The 27,845-nt window shown below is 33.2% G+C and overlaps 1 protein-coding gene across 1 annotated transcript; it reads right to left on the bottom strand.

Moving 5' to 3' along the window:
* Nucleotides 1–1,244: 1,244 nt before the first annotated feature.
* LOC101976832 (fibronectin type III domain containing protein 3C1) lies at nucleotides 1,245–27,845 on the bottom strand. Its single transcript, XM_040282544.2, has 26 exons — nucleotides 27,727–27,845; nucleotides 26,984–27,106; nucleotides 26,243–26,318; nucleotides 24,801–24,877; nucleotides 22,789–23,074; nucleotides 20,598–21,956; nucleotides 19,414–19,466; nucleotides 18,895–19,037; nucleotides 14,975–15,034; nucleotides 14,483–14,621; nucleotides 13,933–13,986; nucleotides 13,703–13,824; nucleotides 13,443–13,617; nucleotides 12,613–12,699; nucleotides 12,031–12,169; nucleotides 11,338–11,406; nucleotides 10,804–10,922; nucleotides 10,584–10,689; nucleotides 10,058–10,164; nucleotides 9,745–9,858; nucleotides 8,640–8,789; nucleotides 5,553–5,827; nucleotides 4,786–4,998; nucleotides 3,938–4,104; nucleotides 2,656–2,777; nucleotides 1,245–2,175 (listed from the first exon to the last, which is right to left on the bottom strand). Exons 1-26 carry the CDS (start codon nucleotides 27,802–27,804, stop codon nucleotides 1,837–1,839), a joined length of 4,752 nt encoding a protein of 1,583 aa, XP_040138478.2. The 5' UTR covers nucleotides 27,805–27,845; the 3' UTR covers nucleotides 1,245–1,836.

Below are 27,845 nucleotides of genomic sequence, written 5' to 3'. Positions count from 1 at the left end.
ACCTGTGGTAGTCACAATTTTACATTCTGATTGGCTTTTTACCTCTCACATATGAAAGAGAGAACATGCAGTATCTTTTTGTTGTTTTGGCTTATTTAAAATAATATCATTCAGTCTCATTATCAACTTTGCTGAAAATGACAGGATTTATGCTTCTCTATAGCTGAATAATATTTAGTTGTGTATCTATACCATATTTTCTTTATCCATTCTTCCTTCAATGGGCACCTAAGTTGACTCATTATCTTGGCTATTGTGAACAGTGCTACAGTAAGGCTTAATATTATTTTCTTCTGCAATATCCAATTTATTGCAAGGTCTAAAAACTAGCCTGAGGGTCTGGGGTCCTGGCTCAGTGGTAGTGTCCTTACCTAGAATGTGTGAGGCACTGGGTTGGATTCTCAGCACCATATACAAATAAATAAAATAAAGGTCCATCAACAACTAAAAATATATTTTAAAAAACTAGTCTGGGAATGAGTGAAATGCAGATAGAAAAGGGTCTGTTGAACTTGTATAGTGGATTAAATAGATACGGACTAACTATTTGGTTAGTGGAAACAAACTACTAACTGACACGTGATGGAACCCATAGTCCTTCTTGGGAAGCAAGCCTGAAACCAATGTCTATCAAAATTTACCAGCACTTTTATCATATTACTTATTCTATAATATCACTTATCAGTACTCAGTGAAAGATAATGCCATATAGGGCTGGGGATGTGGCTCAAGCGGTAGCGCGCTTGCCTGGCATGCGTGCGGCCCGGGTTCGATCCTCAGCCCACATACCAACAAAAGATGTTGTGTCCGCCGAGAACTAAAAAAATAAATATTAAAAATTCTCCCTCTCTCTCTCTCTCCTTTCTCACTGTCTCTTTAAAAAAAAAGATAATGCCATATAATAAAATTATTAGTGCAAATGAAAGTTGGATGTTTTCCACTTGAATTTCTGATTTTTCTTTTTACAAAGAAAAACCTCTGAAATAGGAGATAATATTTAAACATTTCAATAAGTGTAAAAAATAGTTTCTTGCAAGATTGCCAAAGTAATTCCAGGATGATGGATTGTGAGAACAGAGAACTTATGCTTCATTTTTAACTAGACATGGATGCTACTCCATCTATTGTAAGAAAAAATATTTTAATGTCATGTATTAAAACAATTTTAATGAGTTTGTTTGTAATGTTTAGCGGTTCTGATTAGAAGGTAACCAACACAGGATATATTTTTCTAAAAACTTAGAAAGGTATTAAATGTCTTTCCATTTCTTAATTTCCATTTCCTCTATTTCCCATTATAGCAAAGTGTATACATTACTATTTCCGCAGTAACAAAGTAATTACCAGGGCACAAACCAATAGCTGAGTACATTACTTTGAAAAAATTACCATGGAGAAGTTTGGTAGATACATTTTATTATTTGATATGAATGTAAGTTGACATGTAGAATTCATTTTTCTCATTTTGTTCTAAATAGAATTTGAAAATGCTGTTTTCTCATAACTCCAAAAAATTTGGAAAATATTTATTTGAAAAATTAAGGCAGGAAATAGTTTCCACAGAGATTCTAGTTTTGCATATCAATGGAAGTGTTTTTGTTTCTAAAATTATGAATTTTAAATATACATATTCCCTAAGGGAAGAAAATCTCCTCTAATGTCACAGTGGATTTCTTGAATATTAAAGGCAGTTCTTTTGCTATTAGGTAAAAGTTTTAAAGAATTTCTACCAAATGACTTTTACTTTTAACTAAGAGCTGAGATATCTAACAATTACTACATTTGATGTAACTTGTTTTAGAACTTCCTTAAGTGGAGAAAAGGCACAAAAATAGACTAATTGATTAGGAAGTGTTGAATTGCAACAGCACACAGAATGGCAACAAGTGCAAATCCTATCACAAGGATTAGAACAAATGTATCATCACTCATCTCTATTCTGTGCTTTTCATCTTTCTCTTCACTAGGATTGTTTCCTCCCTTTCCTCCCCCACCTTTACCAGGCCCCTGCTGTTGCTTATGAGTTGAGAAAAGAGTGCTGGGACTATATGGTCCCCAGATTTCTTGCATCCCAGCAGAATTTTGATATTGGCGTCCAGCACAGACCCTGAAGCGATAATGTGAATTTGTGAGGAAGTTGGAAAAGGAGAATGAAGTGTTCGGTCCTTTGTAAATCTAAAGGAAAAAAAAAAGTTAAAATGAAAATTATTCATTTATCTATCTAACTGTGTATCTATATTTTTGATAACAAGGAAAGCTATGACTCTATTCATTTCAAGAACATTTTCACAACAAAATTAAAAATTCACTATTTTCTAATGTTTTAAGAGCATTCAGAATTATTTAGATTGTTTTGTTCAATGTATGAAATAATAAAAATTTATAATTGTTAAAATTAATTGCATTAGTTTGGAATTGAGTCACTGATTGTGGTCAGTGGAATCAAGAAATACCAAATAATTCAATAGTAATTAGCTAATTAAATGATCAAGCTATTTGTCTAAAATAAGCATTATGTACATAACCATTAGGGAGGATGAACTGGGTAAGATTTAGTTACTTCAAGCATCTTTAAAGAATATCATACTCCTTGACAAAAGTGCAATTCTTAACATGATATAAAACTATAAAAACAATAAATTTGCAAGAATTTACCAATTCAGTTCCTTTTTCACTGGTCAGCTGAAGACTGTAAACAATGGGATCTCCTTTTATTGGTTCCAAAGATTCCCATTTGATGTCACAAATATTGTTATTCTGGTGATGTAATTTAGGTGCTAAAAAAAGAAAAATTCAATTTATAGGATTCCATTTTTTTTCTAGATGATCTTGGATACACTGAAATTTGTCATACAATTCTAAGACCATTAAATGGCAGCCCATATAGACTTAATTAAAAAATACATAGATACATTTATTATTTTAACTATACCACCACTATTTCATCAGGAATCTTAATCACTAATAAAAAATTTAAGAAACTAAAACTATCAATTGATAATGCATACTTTTTAGTTTTTCTATTAAGATGTGTTTACAACTTTTGTTATTTTTGTTTATTCCCTTCTGGTACAATCTCCTGCATTGTATTTCTATTGGACATTTTACATTTGGAAGCATTTTCATATACATTTGAAAGCAACTGTGGGCAGGCTGTTTATTTTACATTATTAATCTTACCTTTTGTGAAAATGAGGCTTAAATATATAGGGATGTTGTTTAGGAAGAGGGGAAGGTATTACTGTGGTCTAAATCATATTTAATTCCAATATGTTCTAGTTATAACACTTTACTATGAAGAAAAATGGTTTAATAATAGTGATAAAACTCATGTGCATGGATTAGAACAACTAAATTTCACTCCTGAGAAGGAAAAAAATCCTCAAATCCCAGGATCTACAGACTAAATTAGACTCATTGTTATGTATTTTGTTTTACTGTTCAAATCAGGAGAGTGAATTTAGAGTTTCTGAAATAAACTAAGGTTACAGGGCCTTATTTTTTAGCTCTCAATTGATAAGTCATGTAATTAACCATTTGAGAAAGTAAAAGGTACACCAAGGAATTGATATCATGACAAAGCAGAAGGAGCACTATTATGGGAATCAGGAGCCTATAATCCAATCTCGACTCTGCCACTGATCCTGAGTGCCCTTTAGCTAAATTACTTACCATTTGAGGGACTTAGCTTCTTTCTCTTAAAAATAGTAGTGGTGGTAGAGTGGTTGGCTGGATTACATGATTTCTAAGATATTTAAAAATATGGATTTTTGGAGTCTCATTAAATTCTACATTTGTATTTCAAATCCATAATTAAATACTGGTCTCTTTTGGTATTATATTACTGAATTTAAATAATCAGTGCTACTAAATTTTATATATGAGCTACTGGACCTCAAATTAAGCAAATTTCAGTGTTATGGCAAATAATACTTACCTTTAAGTGTGGGTGGTGGGGCTTTGGTTGTACTGAAAGTATAGACGCCAGAAAGTGGTCCCTCGCCAGCCTCATTACATGCCTGAATTTTAAATTTGTATTGAGTATATTCACCCAATCTGTGCACTTTGTGAGTTTGACAAGGCCCATGGTAAATGATAGAGAATCTGGGAGGGAATGGAGATGGGGGAAGTGATATTATTAATCACCTGTTACATGTACAAGTAGCTCTTGTTTTTTCAAGGTTTTGAAATGGTTATTTTCATTGGTTACTAAATTTTCCAAAGTGCCCATCTGCACATTTACAATTTCTTTCTATACAGGAAAGGTCTAGCCTCAAATTATACCTGGCAGGGAAGACTGAAAATTTAGATATCCATGGTTAAGATTTTTTTATACTCACTCAGTGTGTTTTTAGGTTGCTATCTATTTTATCAACTTTATGAAAAACTTCTCTATACAAAGCCCATATAATTCTATTCCACAAGTAACTCTTTATATAAGTAACTTAAAACCTTTTAAAAACCTCAATAAGGCCTAAGGAAAGCAACTTAAAGCCAGAAAGATGAAATACAATGGGGAGAAAAAGCAGATCATAAATATAATTGTCAAGGTTTTGGTTTTCTTTCTTTCCATACCTTCTATTCCCTGGTATTTAAAGTATGTTAGGTAAATGGAAAAGTGCTTTGGAAGAGGCAAAAATAGAGAGCTGTATTGAGAAAAAAATTTATGGTAATGGGTTGCTTTTACATCTAATTAGTTCATTACAACCACTATGGATTATAGGATTAAGATAATAAAAATTTAAACCATTTTTATTACAATATATGTATAGAAAAATAGTTTACCTGCCAGAACGATCTGCCATTAACAAGTTATAGCTTATAAGGTTGGAAAGTAGTCTTTTGTTTGAAGTGTTACCCCATTTCAGTTTGAGGCTCTGATGTCCATAGACCACACAATCAAGATGTGGAGGCTCAGGTGGTAGTGGCTTGGTTTTGGTTCTTATTGATTGGCTAAAAGGACTTAGTCCATAATGATTGATAGCTTGAATTCTGATTCTAGTGTTAAGAGAAAAAATTAAGATATTTTCACTTATATTTAGTAAAGAAAATGATTTTCTACATGTATGCTAAATCCCTAGTAACCCTATATAGGATATTGACCATGATATTACACTATCAGAGACAAATTTTCAAATCAAAACTCTTAAATTTGCATAATCACTATTGAAAATTATTGATGAGAAAGAAACTGGCTCTTAATAAAGCCAAATTTCTCCAATGTAGCAGAATACTTTTCAAAAAAAATCTTATGTAGATTAAATAAAATATACAAAATATAGATATGCTCAAAATTCTCAAAGCTCTTTCCATTCACTCAAAGTAAGATATAAATGACTTACTTTTTTTTTTTTTTTTTAAAGAGAGAGTGAGAGAGAGGGACAGAGAGAGAGAGAGAGAATTTTAACATTTATTTATTTTTTCTTAGTTCTCGGCGGACACAACATCTTTGTTGGTATATGGTGCTGCTGAGGATTGAACCCGGGCCGCACGCATGCTAGGCGAGCGCGCTACCGCTTGAGCCACCTCCCCAGCCCCCATAAATGACTTACTTATATGTGGTGTCAGGCTGTAGATTTTTTAGAAGACACTCTGTTACTCTACCAACATTCAAGATTTTTCTATCTCCATATTCAATATTATATCCAGTGATAGGAGAGCCATGGCAATCTGGTTCCTCCCATTTAATAGCAAGGCAGGATGATGCTAATTTGGCAGGAACTTTGTTTTCAACTTCATGTAACATTGACACTACTGCTGGCACAGTTGCTGGTGTGGTTACTACGCCAGTTCCTCCAAACATTCCAACTCCAACTATATTTACAGCCTGAAAATGTATATGCTTCGTTAGAGATTCATTATTACTTCGTTTTGTGCATAAACCATGTTGTTACATAATGAAATAAATTTCCATAAACTCAGATGCAAACAATATGGTTCTAAGTTGCTGAAATATGTAAAGGAACTTTTAAGTTGCATAATCAGGAAGGCAAAGAGTGTATATAAGGGAAGATAAGTGAAGAGTGTTAATATGGACACTTCAGAAAAAAAAATGTGCTAAAATGGAACCACCACACCAAACCTTTTTTTCCCTTTTGTTCCTGTTGTACTTTCTATTTTTGTTGGTGGTAGCTAGACGTTCATATCCATTCAACAAATTTCATGGATTTTGGTAAAATCTTTTTATTTTGAGATCATTATAAATACACATATACCCTTTACCTACTTTCCTCCAAACATAATATTTTGCTTATTTGTAGTATGATGTTACAACCAGGTCATTTTTAATTTTTTAAGAAATTGCCATACTCTTTTCTAGAAGGGCTGTAATTACCATCAGAAATATATGAGCGATCCAGTTTCTTTGTTCCTTGACAGTATTTGGTGTTTTGACTGTGCCTTAGTTTAGCTGGTTTTTTTTTTTTTGGTGGGGGGAAGGTTACCAGGGATTGAACCCAGGTGTGCTTAATCACTGAGCCACATCCCCAGCCATATTTATACATACACATATAGTTTGTTTTATTTTTTTAGACAGGGTCTTGGCTAAGTTACTTAGGGCCTCATTAAGTTACTGAGGCTGGCTTTTGAACTTGCAATCCTCCTGCTTTTTAGCCTCCAAAGCCTCTGGGATTACAGGTATGTGCCACCTCACACCCTGCTTAGTTTGGCCATTCTGATAGGTATGCCAATGCATCTCATTGTGCATTTAGTTAATAATTGGACGTCTTTTCATGTGCTCATTTGCCATCTGTATATCCTCTTCTATGAATTGTTTGTTCATGTCTTCTGCTCATTTTCTAACTGGGTTCTTTGAATTTTTAACTGTTGAGTTTTTAGAGTCCTTCCTCAACCTCTTTTTACTACTTTTGGTCTCTTCCAAGTAAAGGTGCTATGATAATTCATACACAGTGTCTTTGTGTGGACTTAAGTTTTCATTTCTCTGGCATATGTGCCCAAGAGTACCTCATTAATATGTACAGATTTTAAGTTTTTATGTATCAGCTTAAATTTATTAAATTAAAGAGAAAAAAAACAAGAAGTTTGCATAGCAAGCAGGGGGACATGGGTTGATCTGGAGGAGCAAAGCTCATGGAAATAAACCATAATCTGGCAAAAAATGGAAATGGACATTAGACCTAAACAGATATTTTTCAAAAGAAGGCACACAAACAGCTAACATATATATGAAAAATGCTAAACAAACATAACTAATCAGGGAAATGCAAATCAAAACCACAATGAAATTTCACCTCATCCCACTAAGAATAGCTATTAATTAAAAGACAAAACATAGTGAGTGGTGATTAGGATGTAGAGTAAAGCAAACCCTTATGCATTGTTGGTGGGAATTGTTACATTGTTAGTGTAGCCATTGTGGAAAACAATATAGGTTCCTCAAAAAATTAAAAATTGAATTAATATACAAACAAACAAACCCACTACTATTTATCCAAAGGAAAATGAATCAGTATGTCTGCATTCATATTCATTGTAGCACTATTTACAATAGCCAAGAAATGAAAAGAACTTAAGTGTCCATCAAGGAATGACTGGATAAATAAAGTGTTGTATATATACACAATGGAATACTATTCAGCCATAAAAAGAATGAAATCCTTTCTTTTGCTAAGACATAGATGGAAATGGAGATCATTATGTTAAGTGAAATAAGCCAGGCAGAGTAGGAAAACTACTGCATGATCTCACTCATGTGGAATCTAAAACTGTTGATACCATAGAAATTTAGAGTAGAATGATAGTTACCAGAAGCTGGGGAGAGAAGGAAGGGAAAATGTTGATCAATGGGTAAAATAAATAAATAAATAAAATGACATTCAGTTATGAAAGGCAGTGGGAGACGGAGCTTAGATGCCCAGTATTAGAGTTTCTATGGTATTGGTCACCCCACCTTTTTCTTCACAGTGCTGAGAATTGAACTTAGGGCTTTGTGTATGCTAGGCAAGTGCTCTACCACTGAGTTATGTCCCTAGCCTCTCCTAGGATATTTTGATGACTTAAATTTTATAGGCAGAACATATTGGATTACTTTAAATTTGGACTCTCTCCAAACCTTTAAGTAATGTTTGCTATAATTCTTAGTTCCAACTAAGATTTTCAGGAACATATTAATGCAAAAGTGATAAGAGACAAAACAGGCAGATAGCACAGTACGTATTAATGTAGAAGGTATACTTGGGGGTGGTGATTGAGTTGACTTGCTTGTTCGGAATAAAGATTTTATGCATATTTCCTTAATAATTGTCACTGTGGGTGTTTATTAAATATACCAATTAGCAAAACTTTGAATTAGAAATTTTGGTTCATATCTGAATGGGTTGTAGGAATTAGTGTTTGTAATAAGCATTTCAGGTGATTGCTAAGTTCAGGGAAATTTGAGAAATACAAAATTGTAGAGGAAATAATGACAGATCAAGTTGGAATGAAAGGTGGATGCCAGATGGCATGTGAAGGAGAGCTCAGAATGCTGTTGCTGAATATTAAAAATATTTATGATTTGGAAGTCCTTTCCTCATGGACATGCTTCTGGTCTACACTGAAAATGCTATCAGTATTACAAATGTGGACAGTGTAGGTTAATAGCTATTTCCCATTTACATTGGAGGAAGCATCAGGTTTACCTGGACTCTGCAAAAATAAGTAGTTGCAGGGTTGAGACCTTTAACTTCATAACGCAGACAAGGACCAGTGTAAATCAAATGCATTGATTCTTCATTTTGTCCCCACTCTAGTCTATAATCAGTGATTTCAGCACCATTGCTTTCAGGAATCTATAAGATGTAATGAATACAGAAATTGAGTTCTTCTCTAAGTGGTCACTACATTAGATACTGTGGAGAGCTACAACATGACCTTTTCAATGTTAAAATTTAGAATCAGATGCTATGAGATAGACACATAAACAAACACAGGCAGGACACTGTAATTTACATTAAAGCGCTCAATAAAATTTAAGTAAAAGGATTTGCTAAATCCTGCATATTAGGTGAATGCCTTTTCTAAAATTATTTTCAAAAGTGTTATTTTAAAAAAGCAAACATATATTAATGTTGTTTAATTAGTATTGGTTAGTGTTTGATGTAATCAGATGTAATTTATTATTAACAGACTAAGCTTTTGTGTCAATGCTAAAAACACTTTACTTAGTCTGTGATAAGGGAAGAAAAATATAAATATACTATATGGCTAAACAATTAGGGAAATTCTTAAAAAACAGAGATTTATCAATGAAATTCTTTTTAAAATACTGTTTTGTAAATTGATTTAAATTTATTATCTCTTGTGTTTAAAATTTTTTTTTAGATGTTGATGGACATTTATTTATTTATTTATTTATTTATTTATTTATTTATATGCAGTGCTGAGAATTGAACCCAGTGCCTCACACATGGTAGGAAACTACTCTATCACTGAGCTACAACCCTAGCCCTCTTGTATTGGTTTCAAAAATTCAGTTTACTACCTATTGATGGCTTATTTTAGTTTTCTAAATTTATTATTCTCCTTAAATATAGATCTGTAGAGCAGGGTTATCATTGTTGTAGTCTTCCTAACACCATTGGCATTAGGTCCTAGATGTGTTCTAGAAACCATGGTCCAAGATCTTTAGGACCCTAATTCTAATATCTAATTTCTTACAGATTTCTAGGCTTTTCAAAAACTTTCTAAATGTACTAATGTGCCTTTGTATTAGCAAAAATGAATAAAAATAAATTGATAACATACTCCCCAACTAACAACAACACAGGTTGGGCCCCTGCAGTTTAGCACAGGTGTACCACAATGAGAAGGAGGGCCTGGGACTGGTACAGTTTCACTCGTCACTGAATGAGATCCAAGCTAAAAAACAAAGAAGCAAATGCATAAATGATTTTGCAGGTATGGTCATTCCTCACTTTGAAAAAAACGACAGTAGAAGCATATGTTTATCCAAAGTGAAATAAAATAAAATGGGCCAACCAAGTAGTACAACTTCCCCAGCCCTATTTGCTACTTTTAACCAAAGAACTGTGGATTCCTCAGGAGTTAATTTACTCACTAGGCATCCATCTTCCGAGCCAGGTTGCTCTTTTGTGTCATCTTGGTTACCCTTTGCCTTTTTAACATGTACAAGTGCTTCAGAGTTTCCATTAGCAGAAGGATTGTCTGTACAGTACACAAAATGAATTTGACATTTTAAAAAATAAGATTTTTGTGTGCTGAGGATTGAATCCTGGGCTTTATGTATATGCATAGTATGCATTCGATTACCGAGCTACACTCTCAAACCCTAGAAATAATTTTTAAGGTGTTTCTTTAAAATAATACAAAATGATTTAAGACAGTTCTATTTAAAAATGCTTAAAGCAACAGAAGACTCAAAACATTGATTATGTCAATTAACTTCTTAATTTGATTTACAGACATTAAAATTTTTGGGTTTTCAATATTGAGAAACAATTTGCTAAGCAATATTTGATTTTATATTAAAAACTATTTGTTCTGCTATAATAACATTTAATGTGCAAAAAAATTCAGAATAGGAAATTGAGGTGAATTCATCAAATCAGACAAGGAAGCCTCACCACTTTGAAGGTTCCTTTCTTTGGACTTCGTTTTACCATTTAAGGGTGGGTGACGGCAAGATACAGGAGAAAGAGTTGGTGTTTGAATGGTCAAAATATCTGAAGGCTAAGAGAAATACAAAATACCTTGTGACTTACTAAATTTAAGATCAGTTTTATAAAACATTTAGTAATATATTCATTCCCATCTTAATTTAAAAAATTTCCCCTCTTTCCTCACCTGGCTTTGGCCTACTGAAGAAGTACAAAAGACTCTCAGTTTATATGTAGTACCAGGTTTCAAATTGTCATATAAAAATTCCTTTGTGGGGCCAGTGTAGATTGTATTCCAGAGATTTTCTGAAGGTATAAAAGCAAATTTATCCAATTTATTTTTATAGGTCACATAAATTTTATAGGTCCTCATGATACATTATATATATACTCAGTAGCAACTGTTTTGGAAATTAATGATTCAATTCTCTATATAGTTAAATAATTGAATTGCAAGTAGAATTAACCATAAAATCATAAGATGTCAGTAAGTAAACATGATTTGTTATCAAAAAATCCAAGCTCTGGGATTTAGTTAATAGGACTGTACCAATGCTAATTTCCTGATTTTGGTTATTGCAATATGGTTATCTTAAGATAATAATATTAGGAGAAGCCAAGTGAAAAGTTTACATGTGAAATCTCTATACCATTTTTATAACTTCTAGGTAAAGTCTAATATTATTTCAAAATAAAATCTTTAAACATGATGATGTCTTACCATTTGAATTTTCACTAATTTCTAAACTATAGCTTGAAATGTTTGTTCCACCATTATCTTTGGGTGATTCTGGAAGGAGATATAAAATTAACTTGAAAAAGCTTGATAAACTTGTAAGTGTTTCACTGGAATTTTATCTCACAAATTAATTTTTTCACAGAGGAAAAAACAAAATTAAACTTTTTGAATTAATATACAAATATTTTAAAAAAAGATTATAAACTATAGTACAAGTCACATGCTTAGATATTGGCCATAAAGCATTTAAATAATATTTTAAATGCTAGTTGGAAGAGACTGAAATGTCAAGTATATGTGTCATAAAAATTCATTTCTCTAGTTTTGAGGCAAAAATATTTGTATAAATATAATTTCTTGCCAAGGTGATATTTATCATTGATGTGGCCTTCTGAATGTGGCCTCTTAGATGTAATTTTACTTGGAATAAGCATAATATTTAATAACTCATAAAATTCAACAATTTGTTTATGTGTGAATTAATGATACAGCAATAGAAAATTCAAAAGAAAACTAGAAACAATATTGTTTACACCTAAGTTCATTATATGGCAGAATATTTCTTTTAAAAATGATTTAGACAATATTTTATAAAGTTGAGGGCAATTAAAAGAAGATTTACTCTGAAAAGTGAAGATAGAAAGAGCAAAATTTGAATACGTTAACATTACTTACCCCATCCGATTTTCACTCTATGTGCATGGATCTTTCCCCTTATGTGTGGTTTTCTAGGTGGCCCAGGCTTATCTGGACAGGTAGTATATTTTACTTCCGCACTGGGGTTACTTCTTCCTTCCATATTGTAGGCAAACATCTATTTGAGTAAAAGAGAATTCCTTGCTTGATCATTGGAAATAAATGTCTAGTTTTATAGTGTACAGTTTGCAAATAAAAAGCAAGTTATTTGAGTGAGAATTTCTGAGAACTAAATGCTAAATAGTTTCAAAGAAAAAAGACTCATTGTCTCCTTTTTTTTTTTTTTTTTTGGTACCAGGGATTGAACTCAGGGGCACTGGACCACTGAGCCACATTCCCAGCCCTATTTTGTATTTTATTTAGAGACAGGGACTCACTGAGTTGCTTAGTGCCTCACCATTGCTGATGCTGGATTTGAACTGTGATCCTCCTGTCTCAGCCTCTCAAGCGGCCAGGATTACAGATGTGCACCACAGCACCTGGCTAAGTCTCATTATCTCTAGTGAAGAGTATTATTTTATGTTAAAATATGACACAAATATATAAATTATATCTACATACCCTAAACTTGTATGTAGTACTTCTCTGAAGATTTCTTATAGTGTATGAGAGGTCTTCTCCATTGTATTTAGGTTTAAAACCTAATGCCTGGAAATGAAAGATGATGAATTTAGGAATCAGGAAGGCCTGGGTTCAAGTTCTAACATTTTATTTTCCAGCTAGATAGTGCTGATCAAGTTCCTTAGTCTTTCTGAACCTTCATATCTCCATATTAAAAGATAGAGATGATTTTTTTTTCTTTGAAGGGCTTCTCCTACTTTTCAGATTTAGTAAGATTATATATGTGAAAGCACTTTGCATACTTCTTGCAATATAAAAGACTTTTCAATGTTAGCTGCTTTATTTCAACTGTGGTAAAATATTCACAACAATTTATAGCTACTTTTGAAATTGACTAGCCTTGTTGGTATAGATTTGAAAGTTCAGAATGAAATAAAATAATTGCCCACCCACATCAGGAATCTAAGAAGACAAAGAAAGGACATAGCTTGATAGCATTATGTTAATGTGCTGAAAATCTGTGTGACCACTCAAGATCATTCAGAAGAGGCTTAAAGTTGAGGACACTTAACACATTTCTCTGCGTCTCTATGTTGTCCTTACAGTGACTGCTACATTTAGCTAATTTGCAGGACTTGCATATTTGTTCAGGCTTGCATAATTCTGACTCTGCATTGATCTCATCCAGAGTAGACTTGGGAATCATATAATCTCTGATTGAACTGAGTAGATAGTAAGCTAAACAAATTAAATTTAAGTATTTTTCACGTGAGAAATGCATATAAAATGTACCTAACACTGAGGTTCAAGATTAAAACATGTAAACTTACACATCCAGCTTCTTCCATTTCCAGTACATAAGTAAGACTGTCATTTGGGTTTGAGTTAGCTGGGGGACTCCATTCTAGTGACAAGCTATAGATTCCTGCTTTTTTTAGTTTGGGAGGTGAGGGTGTTGGAGGCATAGTTCCTGATGTATGAAAAACTGCTATTTCACTGAAGACACTGAAAAGTAGATTAAGGAGGATAAATTATTTTCAGGTTTTTATGGAAGGGCAGACTTTTAAATACTGTAAATAATTCAATGTACCTTGTGCCAAAGTTATTTTTGGCAGCTAATCTGAATGAATATTTTGTAGAAGCATTCAGTTTAAGGATCTTGTATTGTTTCATGGTACCCACATAACAACATTTGAAGTCTTCACCTTTACCCTTAATGATAGATACAAAGTATTAGAATATTATAAAATTAAGAACAAAATTCATCATGACATTAGTAATTATTCACAACCAAATGTTTTTAAAGATAAAATTGTGTACCTCATCCCATTCCAAAAGGAAGCTGTTTATTTTGGAACCATTATCATTGGAACCCTAGAAATATCAGAAAGATAAAATTATGATCAGCTGTTTTTACATATGTTGCATACATATGTATATACATTTAAAATGACATAAATTACTGTGAATGAATCTTCTTATATTGTTTTTAAAGCAATCCTAATTTTAAAGTTAAAATGCATATTTTACATTCTTTAAGACATGTCTAGATTCTGTGCTTTGTTGTGTTTTCCAAATTATATACAAAAGAAGAAAATTAATACTTAAGTAAATTGTGAGGTAAATTTATTGGTAACTATAATTGTAAGTAACTAAATTTAGGTTTTAGAAATTAGTTCTTCAGCTTCATTAACAAAATTCTTATTGATATTTCTCACTTGAAACTTGATGCAGATAGAAGAGAAGGATTATTGTATAGAAAAAGTGCTAGGGAAAGAGGTCAGATGAGGCATGCATAAATTCACATTTAAAATTAAAGATATGGTAAAAAGAGCATTTTAAAATTGTGTTTTGTAAGTACAATCCTTACTTTCCACTGTAAATTCAGGCTACTCTTGGATCGGTTAATCAGTTTGGGTGCAAGTGGAGGGTCCGGTTCACAGCCTGGTGTTGTGAAGCTAGACACTTCAGACACAGTTCTGTGTCCCGAGCCTCTTATGGTTGTAACTCTAAAAATGTAATGACAATTGTAAAAATTTTCAAATACTTATTATAACGCATGTATTAAATCACAAACTCGGATTGCCAGACACATTTCTTAACAGCTAATTATAAAAAAAATTACTAATAGAACACAGCTGGGTCCTTGCAGATACTAATTCCAAAAGCACTCTCTCATCTGTTTTAAATGAAAAAGTGAACTAATGCTGGATTTGGAGTGGTTATTTTGAAGTTTGAAGGAAAGCCCACTTTGCTGGCAAATAGGTTGGTTGCAGAAATTTTAAGTAGTGAACTGGATCAAACTGGTAAGTTTGGCTGGCTACAGGCTGTGTGGGTAGATTGTGTAAGATGGAATTCTTACCTTAAAAAATAGGCCATGGATGGCTGTAGATCACGTAGGGTAAATATAACTCCATTACCACTGTAAAAAAAAAAAGCGTTTTTAAGTAATGTATCTCACACATATTTTTTAAAAAATATGCTAAGTAGAGCAGTCTTAATCTTATCAATTTAATTGACAATCAAACCACAAATTGCCCTGAAGTTTCAATAAATTTAACCCATTTTAGATGCATCAAAAGGTGGTATCAACTTCTATTCAATTTAGTCCTCGAAATACTAGCCAGAGCAATTAGACAGACAAAAGAAATTAAACGCATAAAAATAGGAAAAGAAGAACTTAAATTATCACTATATGCGGATGATATAATATATCTTAACAGACCAAAAAGGGTCTACAAAGAAACTACTAGAGCTAATAAGTTAATTTAGCAAAGTGGCAGGATATAAAATCAACATGCATAAATCAAAGGCATTTCTGTATATCAGCGACAAATCCTCTGAAATGGAAATGAGGACAACCACCCCATTCACAATATCCTCAAAAAAATTAAAATACTTGGGAATCAACCTAACAAAAGAGGTGAAAGATTTATACAATGAAAACTACAGAACCCTAAAGAGAGAAATAGAAGAAGACCTTAGAAGATGGAAAAATATACCCCGTTCATGGATAGGAAGAACTAATATCATCAAAATGGCAATATTACCCAAAGTTCTCTATAGGTTTAATGCGATACCAATCAAAATCCCAATGGCATTTCTTGTAGAAATAGATAAAGCAATCATGAAATTCATACGGAAAAACAAAAGACCCAGAATAGCAAAAGTAATTCTAAGCAGGAAGTGTGAATCTGGAGGTATAGCGATACCAGAGTTCAAACTGTACTACAGAGCAATAGTAACAAAAACAGCATGGTACTGGTACCAAAACAGGCGGGTGGACCAATGGTACAGAATAGAGGACACAGAGACCAATCCACAAAGCTACAACTATCTTATATTTGATAAAGGGGCTAAAAGCATGCAATGGAGGAAGGATAGCATCTTCAACAAATGGTGCTGGGAAAACTGGAAATCCATATGCAACAAAATGAAACTGAATCCCTTTCTCTCGCCATGCACAAAAGTTAACTCAAAATGGATCAAAGAGCTTTATATCAAGTCAGAGACTCTGCGCCTGATAGAAGAAAAAGTTGGCCCCGATCTACATACTGTGGGATCGGGCTCCAAATTCCTTAATAGGACACCCATAGCACAAGAGTTAATAACTAGAATCAACAAATGGGACTTACTCAAACTAAAAAGTTTTTTCTCAGCAAAAGAAACAATAAGAGAGGTAAAAAGGGAGCCTACATCCTGGGAACAAATTTTTACTCCTCACACTTCAGATAGAGCCCTAATATCCAGAGTATACAAAGAACTCAAAAAATTAAACAATAAGATAACAAATAACCCAATCAATAAATGGGCCAAAGACCTGAACAGACACTTCTCAGAGGAGGACATACAATCAATCAACAAGTACATGAAAAAATGCTCACCATCTCTAGCAGTCAGAGAAATGCAAATCAAAACCACCCTAAGATACCATCTCACTCCAGTAAAATTAGCAGCCATTATGAAGGCAAACAACAACAAGTGCTGGAGAGGTTGTGAGGAAAGGGTACTCTTGTACATTGCTGGTGGGACTGCAAATTGGTGCGGCCAATTTGGAAAGCAGTATGGAGATTCCTTGGAAAGCTGGGAATGGAGCCACCATTTGACCCAGCTATTGCCCTTCTCGGACTATTCCCTGAAGACCTTAAAAGAGCATACTACAGGGATACTGCCACAACGATGTTCATAGCAGCACAATTCACAATAGCTAGACTGTAGAACCAACCCAGATGCCCTTCAATAGATGAATGGATAAAAAAAGTGGCATTTATACACAATGGAGTATTACTCAGCACTAAAAAATGACAAAATCATGGAATTTGCAGGGAAATGGATGGCATTAGAGCAGATTATGCTAAGTGAAGCTAGCCAATCCCTAAAAAACAAATGCCAAATTTCTTCTTTGATATAATGAGAACAACTAAGAACAGAGCAGGGAGGAAGAGCAGGAGGAAAAGATCAACTTTAAACAGAGATATGAGGTGGGAGAGAAAGGGAGAGGAAAGGGAAATTGCATGGAAATGGAAGGAGACCCTCATTGATATACAAAATTACATATAAGAGATTTTGAGGGGGAAGGGAAAAAAAACAAGAGAAAGAATTACATTACAACAGATGGGGTAGAGAGCGAAGATGGGAGGGGAGGGGAGGGGGGATAGTAGAGGACAGGAAAGGTAGCAGAATACAACAGTCACTAATATGTCATTATGTAAAAATGTGGATATGTAATTGATGTGATTCTGCAATCTGTATTTGGGGTAAAAATGGGAGTTCATAACCCACTTGAATCGAATGTATGAAAAATGATATGTCAAGAGTTTTGTAATGTTTTGAATAACCAATAAAAAGGGTGGTATCAATAATCCAAAATACTTTATTTGAATGCCAAGTTAATATAGCTTTAAGAAACAAAATTTTACTATCTTAACCCTTACATAGTGTTTACACTGTATTAATAATAGAGATTTGTTTTTAACTAGTTTATTTTAAATAGTGTAGATGTGAAAAATATCAGACAACACATGTCATGCAATTTATTCATTCTGTCACACAGAGCAATTTTTCTGGAGTGGGCTCCTATCTGTTACATGAAGAAAGTGACTGTTTCCCATGTCTATATGTCTTCCTGAATAATCACAAGCATCTAGGTGGTACTCTACTATCTCAAGGAACTCCCTTCAGGCTCTATGTCCTAAAACACACTTGAAAAAAGCTACAAATTGATACTTTAGAGCAAATTCCACTCAGTGATCACTAGGCAAGTTTTTATTTTTTGTTTTTACAATGTTGGTAAATAAATCTTTTTAAATGAAAAACAATGATTTTATAGAGTGCATAATACTAGAAAAGACTGACATGTAAATTCATGAAGTTAATTTTATACACAGCTTTTCACATCTTCCATTTACACTACCCAATATTGTGTATTGTATATTGCAATAAAAATTTACCTAATTATAAAAGAAACAAAATTTTACACAATCTATAGTCAAATTCAAATTTTCATTGATTCTCTGAGTACAGATGACAAATTCTAGCAAAGTTTAAGATATGTTTTTCAAAATATTGTGTAGATAGCTCCCTGATCTCTGGATGATATTGCCTAGTTGTTTGATGGGTATAGAAATTTTTCTTCCTTCTCCATTTGGATTTCCTTCCCACTATGCCTTCTTACCTCACTCTCTTGCAGACTGCATATCCCCATCTAGTCCAGAAACTGTTGGGAATGGCTGAGAGTGTTCTTACTAGTCTTCTAATTTGTCCTCCCTAGTCCCAGTTCTAGCTTTTGGATGCATTCTTGAGCTCATCTGTTACTATCACAGCCTCCATCTTATAACTAGCTCCTATAATGAAATCCCTAGTAGAGATCAAGTCTGAAATTTCTGTGGCAATGTATACTGCTTGTGTACCCAAAGGCATTAGAAAGTTATGTGAAACTTTATTTTGTCCTAAAATGACCTAAGTGAAAAATGAGAAGGAGAACTAGAGGTTTACTTTTTCCTGAGTTCAAATTCACCAAAATAAGAAGTCTTTAGACTGAAAAGAATGGACCAGTTGATATTTAAAGTGCCCCTTCAGCTCTAATATATTTATAATACAATGAATTTAGTGGACTGATCTGGTAGCTTACTACCATGTAGAAAATGATTTCTGTAGAAAATGCATTCAAAGCTTAGAAAAAGAAAAACCTTTAGAATTCAGCATAATTGGGGTCTGTATGTTTAGATAGAATATTTTAATTGAATTATAAGAAATGAAAACTGATTAAAAAGAAAGACTTACGTATAAACGGTTTTATATTTTCCATTTTTACCACTATTAGATATTGCCAGTTCAAATGTTACAGGGGATCTAGTATGATCACATGTCTCAGAACCACGCAGATGCCATGAAATAACAGCAGATCTTGTTTGGATATCAGAAACCTAAAATAGCAAAAATTCAAATAGCATAATTAAAAAATTATAATCTGGAATTTATAATATAGTCTCCTTAAATCTTACTTGATATTAACTATATTATTGTTCTCATGTTGGGTACTTAAATACTGTGAATAAACAATGAGCCATTAATCCTATCCTTAACAATGCCACATCAGATCTTCACTTATTGGGTTACTAAAGAAGATTATGAAATAATAACTCTGTAAAAGCTTTAAATTAAAACTATGCAAGACTATAATGCACCAATGAAAATGTGGGGGAAAAAATAAGAGAAAAATAAAATACAAGTGAATTTGCAGGTTTTCAAACATCAAAACAAATGAAAAGGAATGCTTAAATATTCATTTTGGTTACTTACAAGGGGTTTCTCACAGATGTAATAGCATTTCTTTTTGTGTCCTGTTTTGCATTCTAAAAGTTAAAAAAAGCACACCAATATAAATATTACATTGGCAAAAAGAAGAAAAAGGGGTTAGATGTTCATTATCCCACTACAAATATATCACCAAGAGAATAAATAAATACCTAATAGCAATTTACATTAAAAGATTTAAAGAGAGCAGTGCCAAGTATAAAATACTAAACAAATTCTAACAAAAGATGAACAAAAGTCCTCAATTTAAAATCATGTGAACTGGTCAGAACTGTAGAGCAATTTGAATATTTTACTGGCAGGCAACTGAAAAAAATTATGTGGTACACAAATGTTACATGAGGACAGTTATTTCTTCTTGATTTTAAAAAGGAGCTTTTGGTATGGTTTTGTATACTATTAATCTTTAAAACGGGGTGGGGATCCTGTCATTTGCTGCAACATACATAAACATTAAGCTAAGTGAAATAAGCCAAGCACGGAAAGACAAATACTGCAGGATCTTCCATACATGTGAAATCTAATAGATTCATACTCATAGGAAGTAGAGAATAGAATGGTTACCAGGCTCTGGGGGATGGGGAGGGAACAGGGAGTTTCTAATAAAAAGGTTTGAAATTTCAGATAGGAGAAACACGTTTTGAAAACTATTGCACAGCAGAGTGAGTATAGGCAATAATACTGTATTGAATATTTCAAATTAATGAATAAATTTCAAATGTCTCGCCATAAAAACTTAAGTGAGATGACTGGTATACTCATTAGCTTCATTCAATCATTCTTTTTTTTTTTTTAGCTATCAATGGACCTTTATTTATTTATTTGTTTATATGTGGTGCTGAGAATCGAACCCAGTGCCTCACACATTCTAGGCAAGTGCTCTCCCACTGAGCCACAACCCCAACCCCTTCATTTAATCATTCTACACAGTGTACGTATATCAAAACATAGCATTCAGTCCCATAAATATATAAAATTATGAATTTTCAATCAAAAATAATATTAATCAATTTAAAATAAATTAGAAAAATAATTTATAGGTAGCTATATACAGAGAAGAAAAAGGGAAATGGAAGCAGAAAATGGCATCTAAATATTTAAAATGTGCTAAGAGTCCCAAACATTGGAATGTTTATTCACTGTCAACTAAACCAAACTTTTGGTTTTACCTTTTACATTTGATGATTGGTTCTTGTTTTCTTTTCCACCTGATTTCTGTTTGTTGTCTTCACCTCCCATAGCATTCAATTTCTTTCCATGATTACTCTCAACCAGAGCCCTAGCAGTGCTGGGTGTTCTGGCAGTATTGGAAGAACTGAGAGCATTATCAATGGTAGGAGTATTGGAAGCATTAACAATGGTAGGAGTATTGGAATCATTATCAATGGTAGGAGTAATGGAAGCACTGTCAATGGTAGGAGTACTAGAAGCACTGTCAATGGTAGGAGTACTGGAAGCACTGTCAATGGTAAGAGTACTGGAAGCACTGTCAATGGTAGGAGTACTGGAAGCACCATCAATGGTAGGAGTACTGGAAGCACCATCAATGGTAGGAGTATTGGAAGCACCATCAATAGTAGGAATACTGGAAGCACCGTCAATGGTAGGAGTATTGGAAACACTGTCAATGGTAGGAGTACTGGGAGCATTATCAATGGTAGGAGTACTGGGAGCATTATCAATGGTAGGAGTACTGGGAGCATTATCAATGGTAGGAGTACTGGGAGCATTATCAATGCTAGAAGTGTTGGGAGCATTATCAATGGTAGAAGTACTGGGAGCATTATCAATGACAGAAATGGTGAGAACATTTTCAAGGACAGAAGTGTTGGGAGCACCATCAGAAATAGGAGAGCTTGGTGTACTGTCAATAGTTGATAGCTTGGGAGTTCTATCACAAGTGGTTGTCATGGGAACATAATTAGTGCCGGAAGGGCTTGTAACACTATCAGTGTTGTCAGGGCAAGGAGTACTATCTGAGGTGGAAGTGTTAGGGACATGGTCAGTTGAAGAATTACTGAGAGTTTTGTCAGTGTTGGGAGTGTTTGGAGGATTGTCAACAGTGCTGGTACTGGGAGTATTGTCAGCAGCATAAATATTTAGAGCATTGTTCACAGTATAGGTACTTGGAGCATTGTCCACAGTGTAAGTACTTAAAGTATTGTTCACAGTGTAGGTGCTCAAAGTATTTTCAACAGTGTAGGTGCATGGGACACTGTCCACAGTACAGGTGCTCAAAGTATTGCCAACAGTGTAAGTCCTTGGAGCATTTTCCACAGTATAAATGTTGGATGTATTGTCAGCAGTGTAGGTGGTTGGAGCACAGTGCACAGAGTAAGCGCCTGGAGTACCAGAAATACTAGAAAAATCATTAGTTTTGTTTACAATCAAAGAGGTGTTGTTAACCATATAACTATTCTTGTATCCACCAAATTGGCGTTCTCTCATTTTTTTCTTCATATATTCTCCCAGTTTAGCAGCCCTTTCATCAAATTGGTTATAATTTGCTCTTCCATGAGAGTAGGTTTCTAAAAGAGACAATACAATGATGTTTAATAATCACACTAATTATATATTTCAAGTTTTCTTACCTAACCAATAAAAGAGCATCAATAAACCATGCATTACTTGAAATTCTTTCCCACTTTGCCTTAACAGATATTAGGTATATGTCTGCATATTTATAATATATTGGCTTATATAAAAAGAAAAACATGAGTAAATACAGGGTTTACTTTTGTAGTAACTCCACTTCCAAATATTAAGTTCTTAAGATAATTGTAATGTCAACCTCACAGTGTCTTTTATATTCCAAGTATGTGGCGTTAGTAATCAAAAAATTTTTAATAATTTTTCCAATCTGATGTTATAATAGACCCAGTCAGCAAAAATTAATGTCCTAAATCACATGCTATATCAAAGTATGACAAATATTTATAGAAAATTGTGTTTAATGAACATTCTGCCCAAGATAAATAAACCTTAGGAATAATAAACATTTTCCCTATGTAATGACATCAGTTCTACTATATGAAATGTAATCTTTCACAGAATGTTACTATATTCCACTTTTTTCATTTTAATAATTGTCCATATATGTTAATTTTAACAAACTCAAAATAGTTCTTATTTAAGAAAATTATAGCTGGGTGCAGTAGTACATGCCTATAATCCCAGCAGCCTGGGAGGCTGAAGCAGGAGGATGGCAAGTTCAAAGCCAACCACAGAAACACCAAGGCATTAAGCAACTCAGTGACACCCTGTCTCTAATTAAAATACATAAAAAGGGTTAGGGTTGTGGGAGTGCCTCTGAGGTCAATCCCTGGTACCCCACCCCCCAAAAAGAAAATTGTACACTACCGTGATGCTCCTGGTAAATAAATGTTGCCGGTGGAGGTGGCAGTGGTGGTGGTGGTGGCAATGGTGGTGGTAGTGGCGGTAGCTGCTGAGGCACAAGTTCTTGGATGTAAGGTATTGGAAATTCCACATGAGGTTGGGGAAACATCAGTTGAGGGGCTTGTGGATATACAAGAGAGGGTGGTGTTATGAAGTGTGATACTTGTTGTATAGGAGCAGGCATGGGCATGCGATAGTCAATTGTCTGAGGCACAATGATAATCTTGCGAATCCCATTGTCTTCTACTACCTAAGATGGAAGAGAGTCATAATATATATTAGAAATCATAAACATTAGATTTTCCCTACTAAATTTTGATTTATATTCTATGATCTTAATCAAGAAATCAAACATCAAAAACCAATTATTAAATGAAACTATAATGTAAAGCAGAAAGCAAGATTAATTCTTCCTTTTTCCTATATATATACATGGCTTTTTAAAGAGGTAGTATTTTGTATTTATTAGTGCATTATATTTATATATAACAGTGGGGTTCACTATGGATATATTTATAAATCCATAATATAATTTGGCCCATTTCAATCTCCAATACTTCCTTTTCCCTTCCCTCTCCCTCCCCTGGCCCCTTTCCTGTACTCTACTGGTCTTCCTTCTATGTATTTATTTATAATTGGCTCATTATAATTACACAAAGTGGGATTCACTGTGGTATAATTTGGTCAATTTCATTCCTGTTCCTCCCCTTTCCCACCTCTCTTCCCTCCCCCCTCAATCCTCTTCCTAAAAAGGAATTTTTGACCATGGATAATATATTGACATACTTCAAAACCATAAGGTGAAAGAAATTATAAAATTAAATTTCTCTCTTAATCTTTATCTATTCAATTCCCTCCAGTAGACAACTACTCTAGGCTTCTTATGACTTCTTCCAGAATTTCTTTATGCCTACACAAACAAATAAGAATGTAGATTCTTATTTTTCCTTCTTTTTTACTATATAAAAGTTAACATTAATTGCAGTACTCTGTACTTGCTTTTTTGTACTCAGCAATATATCTTGGAGAGTTTTCTATACCAATATATAGTTTTCTGTTATATTTTGCTCAGCTTCATGGTGCTCCATTATGTGGCTGTATTATAAGGTTGTTCATTGACAGGCATTTAGGATTTTTCCAAACCTTTGTGATTACAAACAGTATTTTAAGGGATAATCTCATACATTTATTTTCCAAATTTGTAAAAACAAATTTAAGGATAAATTCCTTAAAGTGAAATCGATGAGTAAAGATGTATATGCACTTGTTTTCATTAGCTATTGTCCAATAGATAAGTCTATTTAGAATTAAACTATTGACTTGTTTAGCATATGTTCTTCATCTCCTCAGCTGTGCAATACACAGAACCAGATAGGGTCACTAATAAAAAAAAATATGAAGAAGCATAAACAGACATATTCTCAATTATTTATTAAATTTCCAAGGCCATGAAACATCTTATTAATCTCAAAAGCCATACATACCTCCCTGCCCATTTTAGGTGCTTGATAAATATTTAAGGAATTTCTTAAATGTGCCTGTAGTAGTCTGTGAATGAAATACTACCAAACAGAAAGTACTAAGTAATTTTAAGGACTAAAGAACACACACTATCAGAAGTAATTACTGTTGCAATTTAATAGGTAGTTAAAATGGATTAACTTACTTAGAAACAACCATGAAAAGAATGGAGGATTAAGAGATCCAAATTTATTAGATAAGTTATGCATCATTTACAAGGCAATCCAAGGGAATTTGGGTTAAAAATCAAGTCACTTTAAACAATTACATTTTAAGGTTTGATTAAAAGCCATTGTTTTTTGGTAATGATGGTAATAGTAAAGTGAATACATAAATACTATTCCAGAAGTTCTTTTATCAAAGAGCCACCTATGCCTATAGGCTCTTATATAGTGACATAATGAAAAATGGTAAATTATAATTTAGAACACCAAATAAAAACCACACTATCATACCTGAGACATGTAACCAGGAGGAAGATATATTGGTGGTAAAGTTCCACTTGGTGACATCAGAGGTACATCAGCAGGCCCTAGGAAAATTATTATCAATAAATACTGTAATAAATTTAAACAAAGTCCATTACAGGAACCAGTTAAAATTGCAAAATGAAAATCAGCACTAAACTTCAACAGAAGCTAGTCATTTTGAAAGTGTGTGTTGTTTACTCACAAAGGGGACTCAGAGCATAAATAAATCACTGTGAATTCATCATAACCAATGGAAAATAACTGAAACACATAATGGGTATTGGGTAAAATTTATATCATAAAAATGTTGGCAAATTATACTGCTAATGAAAAAGAACTCTCAGCCTTCTGGTAGTTCTTTCTCACCTATGATGGTTACATATTGCTAAATTTAAGTTTTACTCTCTACCACAAAATATCTTTCTTATAGTGATGTATAATAAACTTAAATTAATTTTCATTTTAAGGTTTCCCACCAATAATATTAAAGTGAAATTATCTTAGGAAACAGTACCTTATAAAGGAGGACCCAACATCACTCATGTGGTGCTCTATATTTATACTAGGTATTCTTATTGTCTGAAACATATGATTGTATAGTAACTCAAAATATAGCACAAAAGAGACTTTTGTATGTAACCATTCTTTTTTATCTGAAATTATAAATAGTACTTAGTTCTAAATATATATGTGGCTTTAAATCCTAGAATGGTAACTATTTTTAGTAATGGGGAAAATAATAAATATAGTTCACGATAATTTTAAAATAGTAGCCATATGAAATTCATTGCTAGAGAATAATATTTGTAGAAATTCTTGAGATATATCTCAAAAATCACTTTAGGATACAAAATAATTGTACTAAAATAAAAATCATCTCAATTTGAAATAGGTAATAATAAAGCCATAATATCTTTATATAAAAACAATGAAAATATATTACATATAATAAAATTCATACACCTATATGAAATTATATACATAATTTATTATGTTATCTTTCCCTTCCCCTCTGTATATTATCATACCCTAAATGTCTAATACAATGCCGCTACATACTAGGCACTAAAGAAATGCGTGTTGAATGTATGAATGAATGAGCTGTCTGAAGGTCTTTAGTGGTCCTATGGAATAGTCTAAAACTATAAGTGGCTATTCAAATCTCCAAAATATGGACTTCTTCAAATGGAATTCTAATCTCTCTTTTTTATAGTACCTTTCTTATGAAGTTGTCTAGTAAGATTAGCAAGATGGAATTAATTGTTATATTAATGTGAAGCTCCTATGAGTATTATATTAATTTATCAGTATTTAATCTAGCTCCAACCATAAAGGTTATTAGTGAGATTTTAGTAATCTCACTCTAATATTTAAATTTAATCTATTTGATATAATATAACACAAAAATAATTATGCTTTTAACTCACCTTGAATATTCTGAATGGTCCCATCATCAGACTTGATAGTGAGGGTCTCCCCAGCGTTAACTTGTACCAATATAATCTAGAAATAAATTATTCTTTAATGATACACTTTTTTTTGGGTACTGGGACTGAACACAGGGGCACTCGACTACTGAGCCACATTCCCAGCCCTATTTTATATTTTATTTAGAGACAGGGTCTCACTGAGTTGCTTAGCACCTCAACATTGCAGAGGCTGGCTTTGAATTTGTGACCCTCCTATCTCAGGCTCCCAAACCACTGGGATTACAGGCGTGTACCAATGTGCCTGGCTCCCTAAAAAGAACCAATCTATTAAAATTTATTATTACCCTTAAAATAATATTCAGATCCACTAACTATGGATGGCTCAAAATGCTCAAGGAGGGCTGTGGGAGTAGCTTAGTGGCAGAACAGTTGCCTAGTCAATGTACAAGGCCGGGGGTTCAATCCCTAACACCACAAAAAAACAAACACACACAAACAAACAAAAAACTCAAGGAGAAGAGTACACTGAATCAATGGACACTTAGTGGGGGAAATTCAATACTCCTTAGTAAGAAAAGGTCCTCCTGCACCCAAGTAAAACTTAGTAGGATCACAGAAAATAGGTGAATTGATGTACAAAGATCAACTTCTCCCTTGTCCCTCTCCCCAAAATAAAGGCTCCATAAAACGAAAAGCACAAAATAAAACTTCTAATCTAAAGGTAAAATTCAGACATACTTGTTGTATCCAGTACTGAGGACAAGAAGGCCATCTGGAATATCTCTTGGGATGAGTCAGCATTTGTGAATAATTGGTGGAATAGTGTATTGCAAAAGTGGGGTCTATATGATTACTCTCCATCTAGTAAAAAAAAATTAATTTAAATGAAATTTTAACTCAACCACTTTTACTTCAAACAAAATTATAAGCTAGATATACATCTTTGCTCTTTTTTAATTCAAGAGAAGAAGAGTTAGTAATCTTTGTACAGAACATATTGAGATAGGACTTCTCTTGAATAAAGAAAGGAGAAAATGCTAAATCTGAACTATACTCTTTCTTCCTTTTTGGAAACTGATCATATACATGGAAGTCATTGCTGTTCAAACAATACTTTTAAATATTAGGAAGCTGAACTCATCTGTGAATGAATATGAATATGTTAGCGTCATATTTTTTTTTAAATCAAAAGAGACTGTAGGTACTATAGACTTTAAAACACAGCATCAGGACTTCTGTACTGATCAAAGGAGTCTGAAAAATCAGCTATATCAACTCCAAAGGAAGTTATATGTGGGTTAAGCTTATGTTAAATGCCTTAAGTGATTTTCAAAAGGCCTACAAGGAAGATAAAAAATGAAAATATTCCCAAATAAGTGGTCAATCATAAAATATTGAACACTTTTCTAAATAAAAACTAATGCTAGATTTGAGAATATTTTAAACAGTTACAATGAAAAGAAAAGCAAAACTATTTTTACCTGATACATGAGCTCGCTATTGATAAGTGGAGGTATCAGAGGTATTTCAGTAAGGGTAGGTGCTAGCCGGTGTTCCATCACATCTAAAAAGAGTGACTTTCAAAATGAGTGATGATTCT

Source organism: Ictidomys tridecemlineatus, chromosome X, assembly GCF_052094955.1.
Source record: "Ictidomys tridecemlineatus isolate mIctTri1 chromosome X, mIctTri1.hap1, whole genome shotgun sequence".
NCBI lineage: Eukaryota > Metazoa > Chordata > Mammalia > Rodentia > Sciuridae > Ictidomys > Ictidomys tridecemlineatus.
The sequence above is the reverse complement of the archived record's forward strand: the minus strand, read 5'-3'. Positions and strand labels throughout refer to the sequence as shown.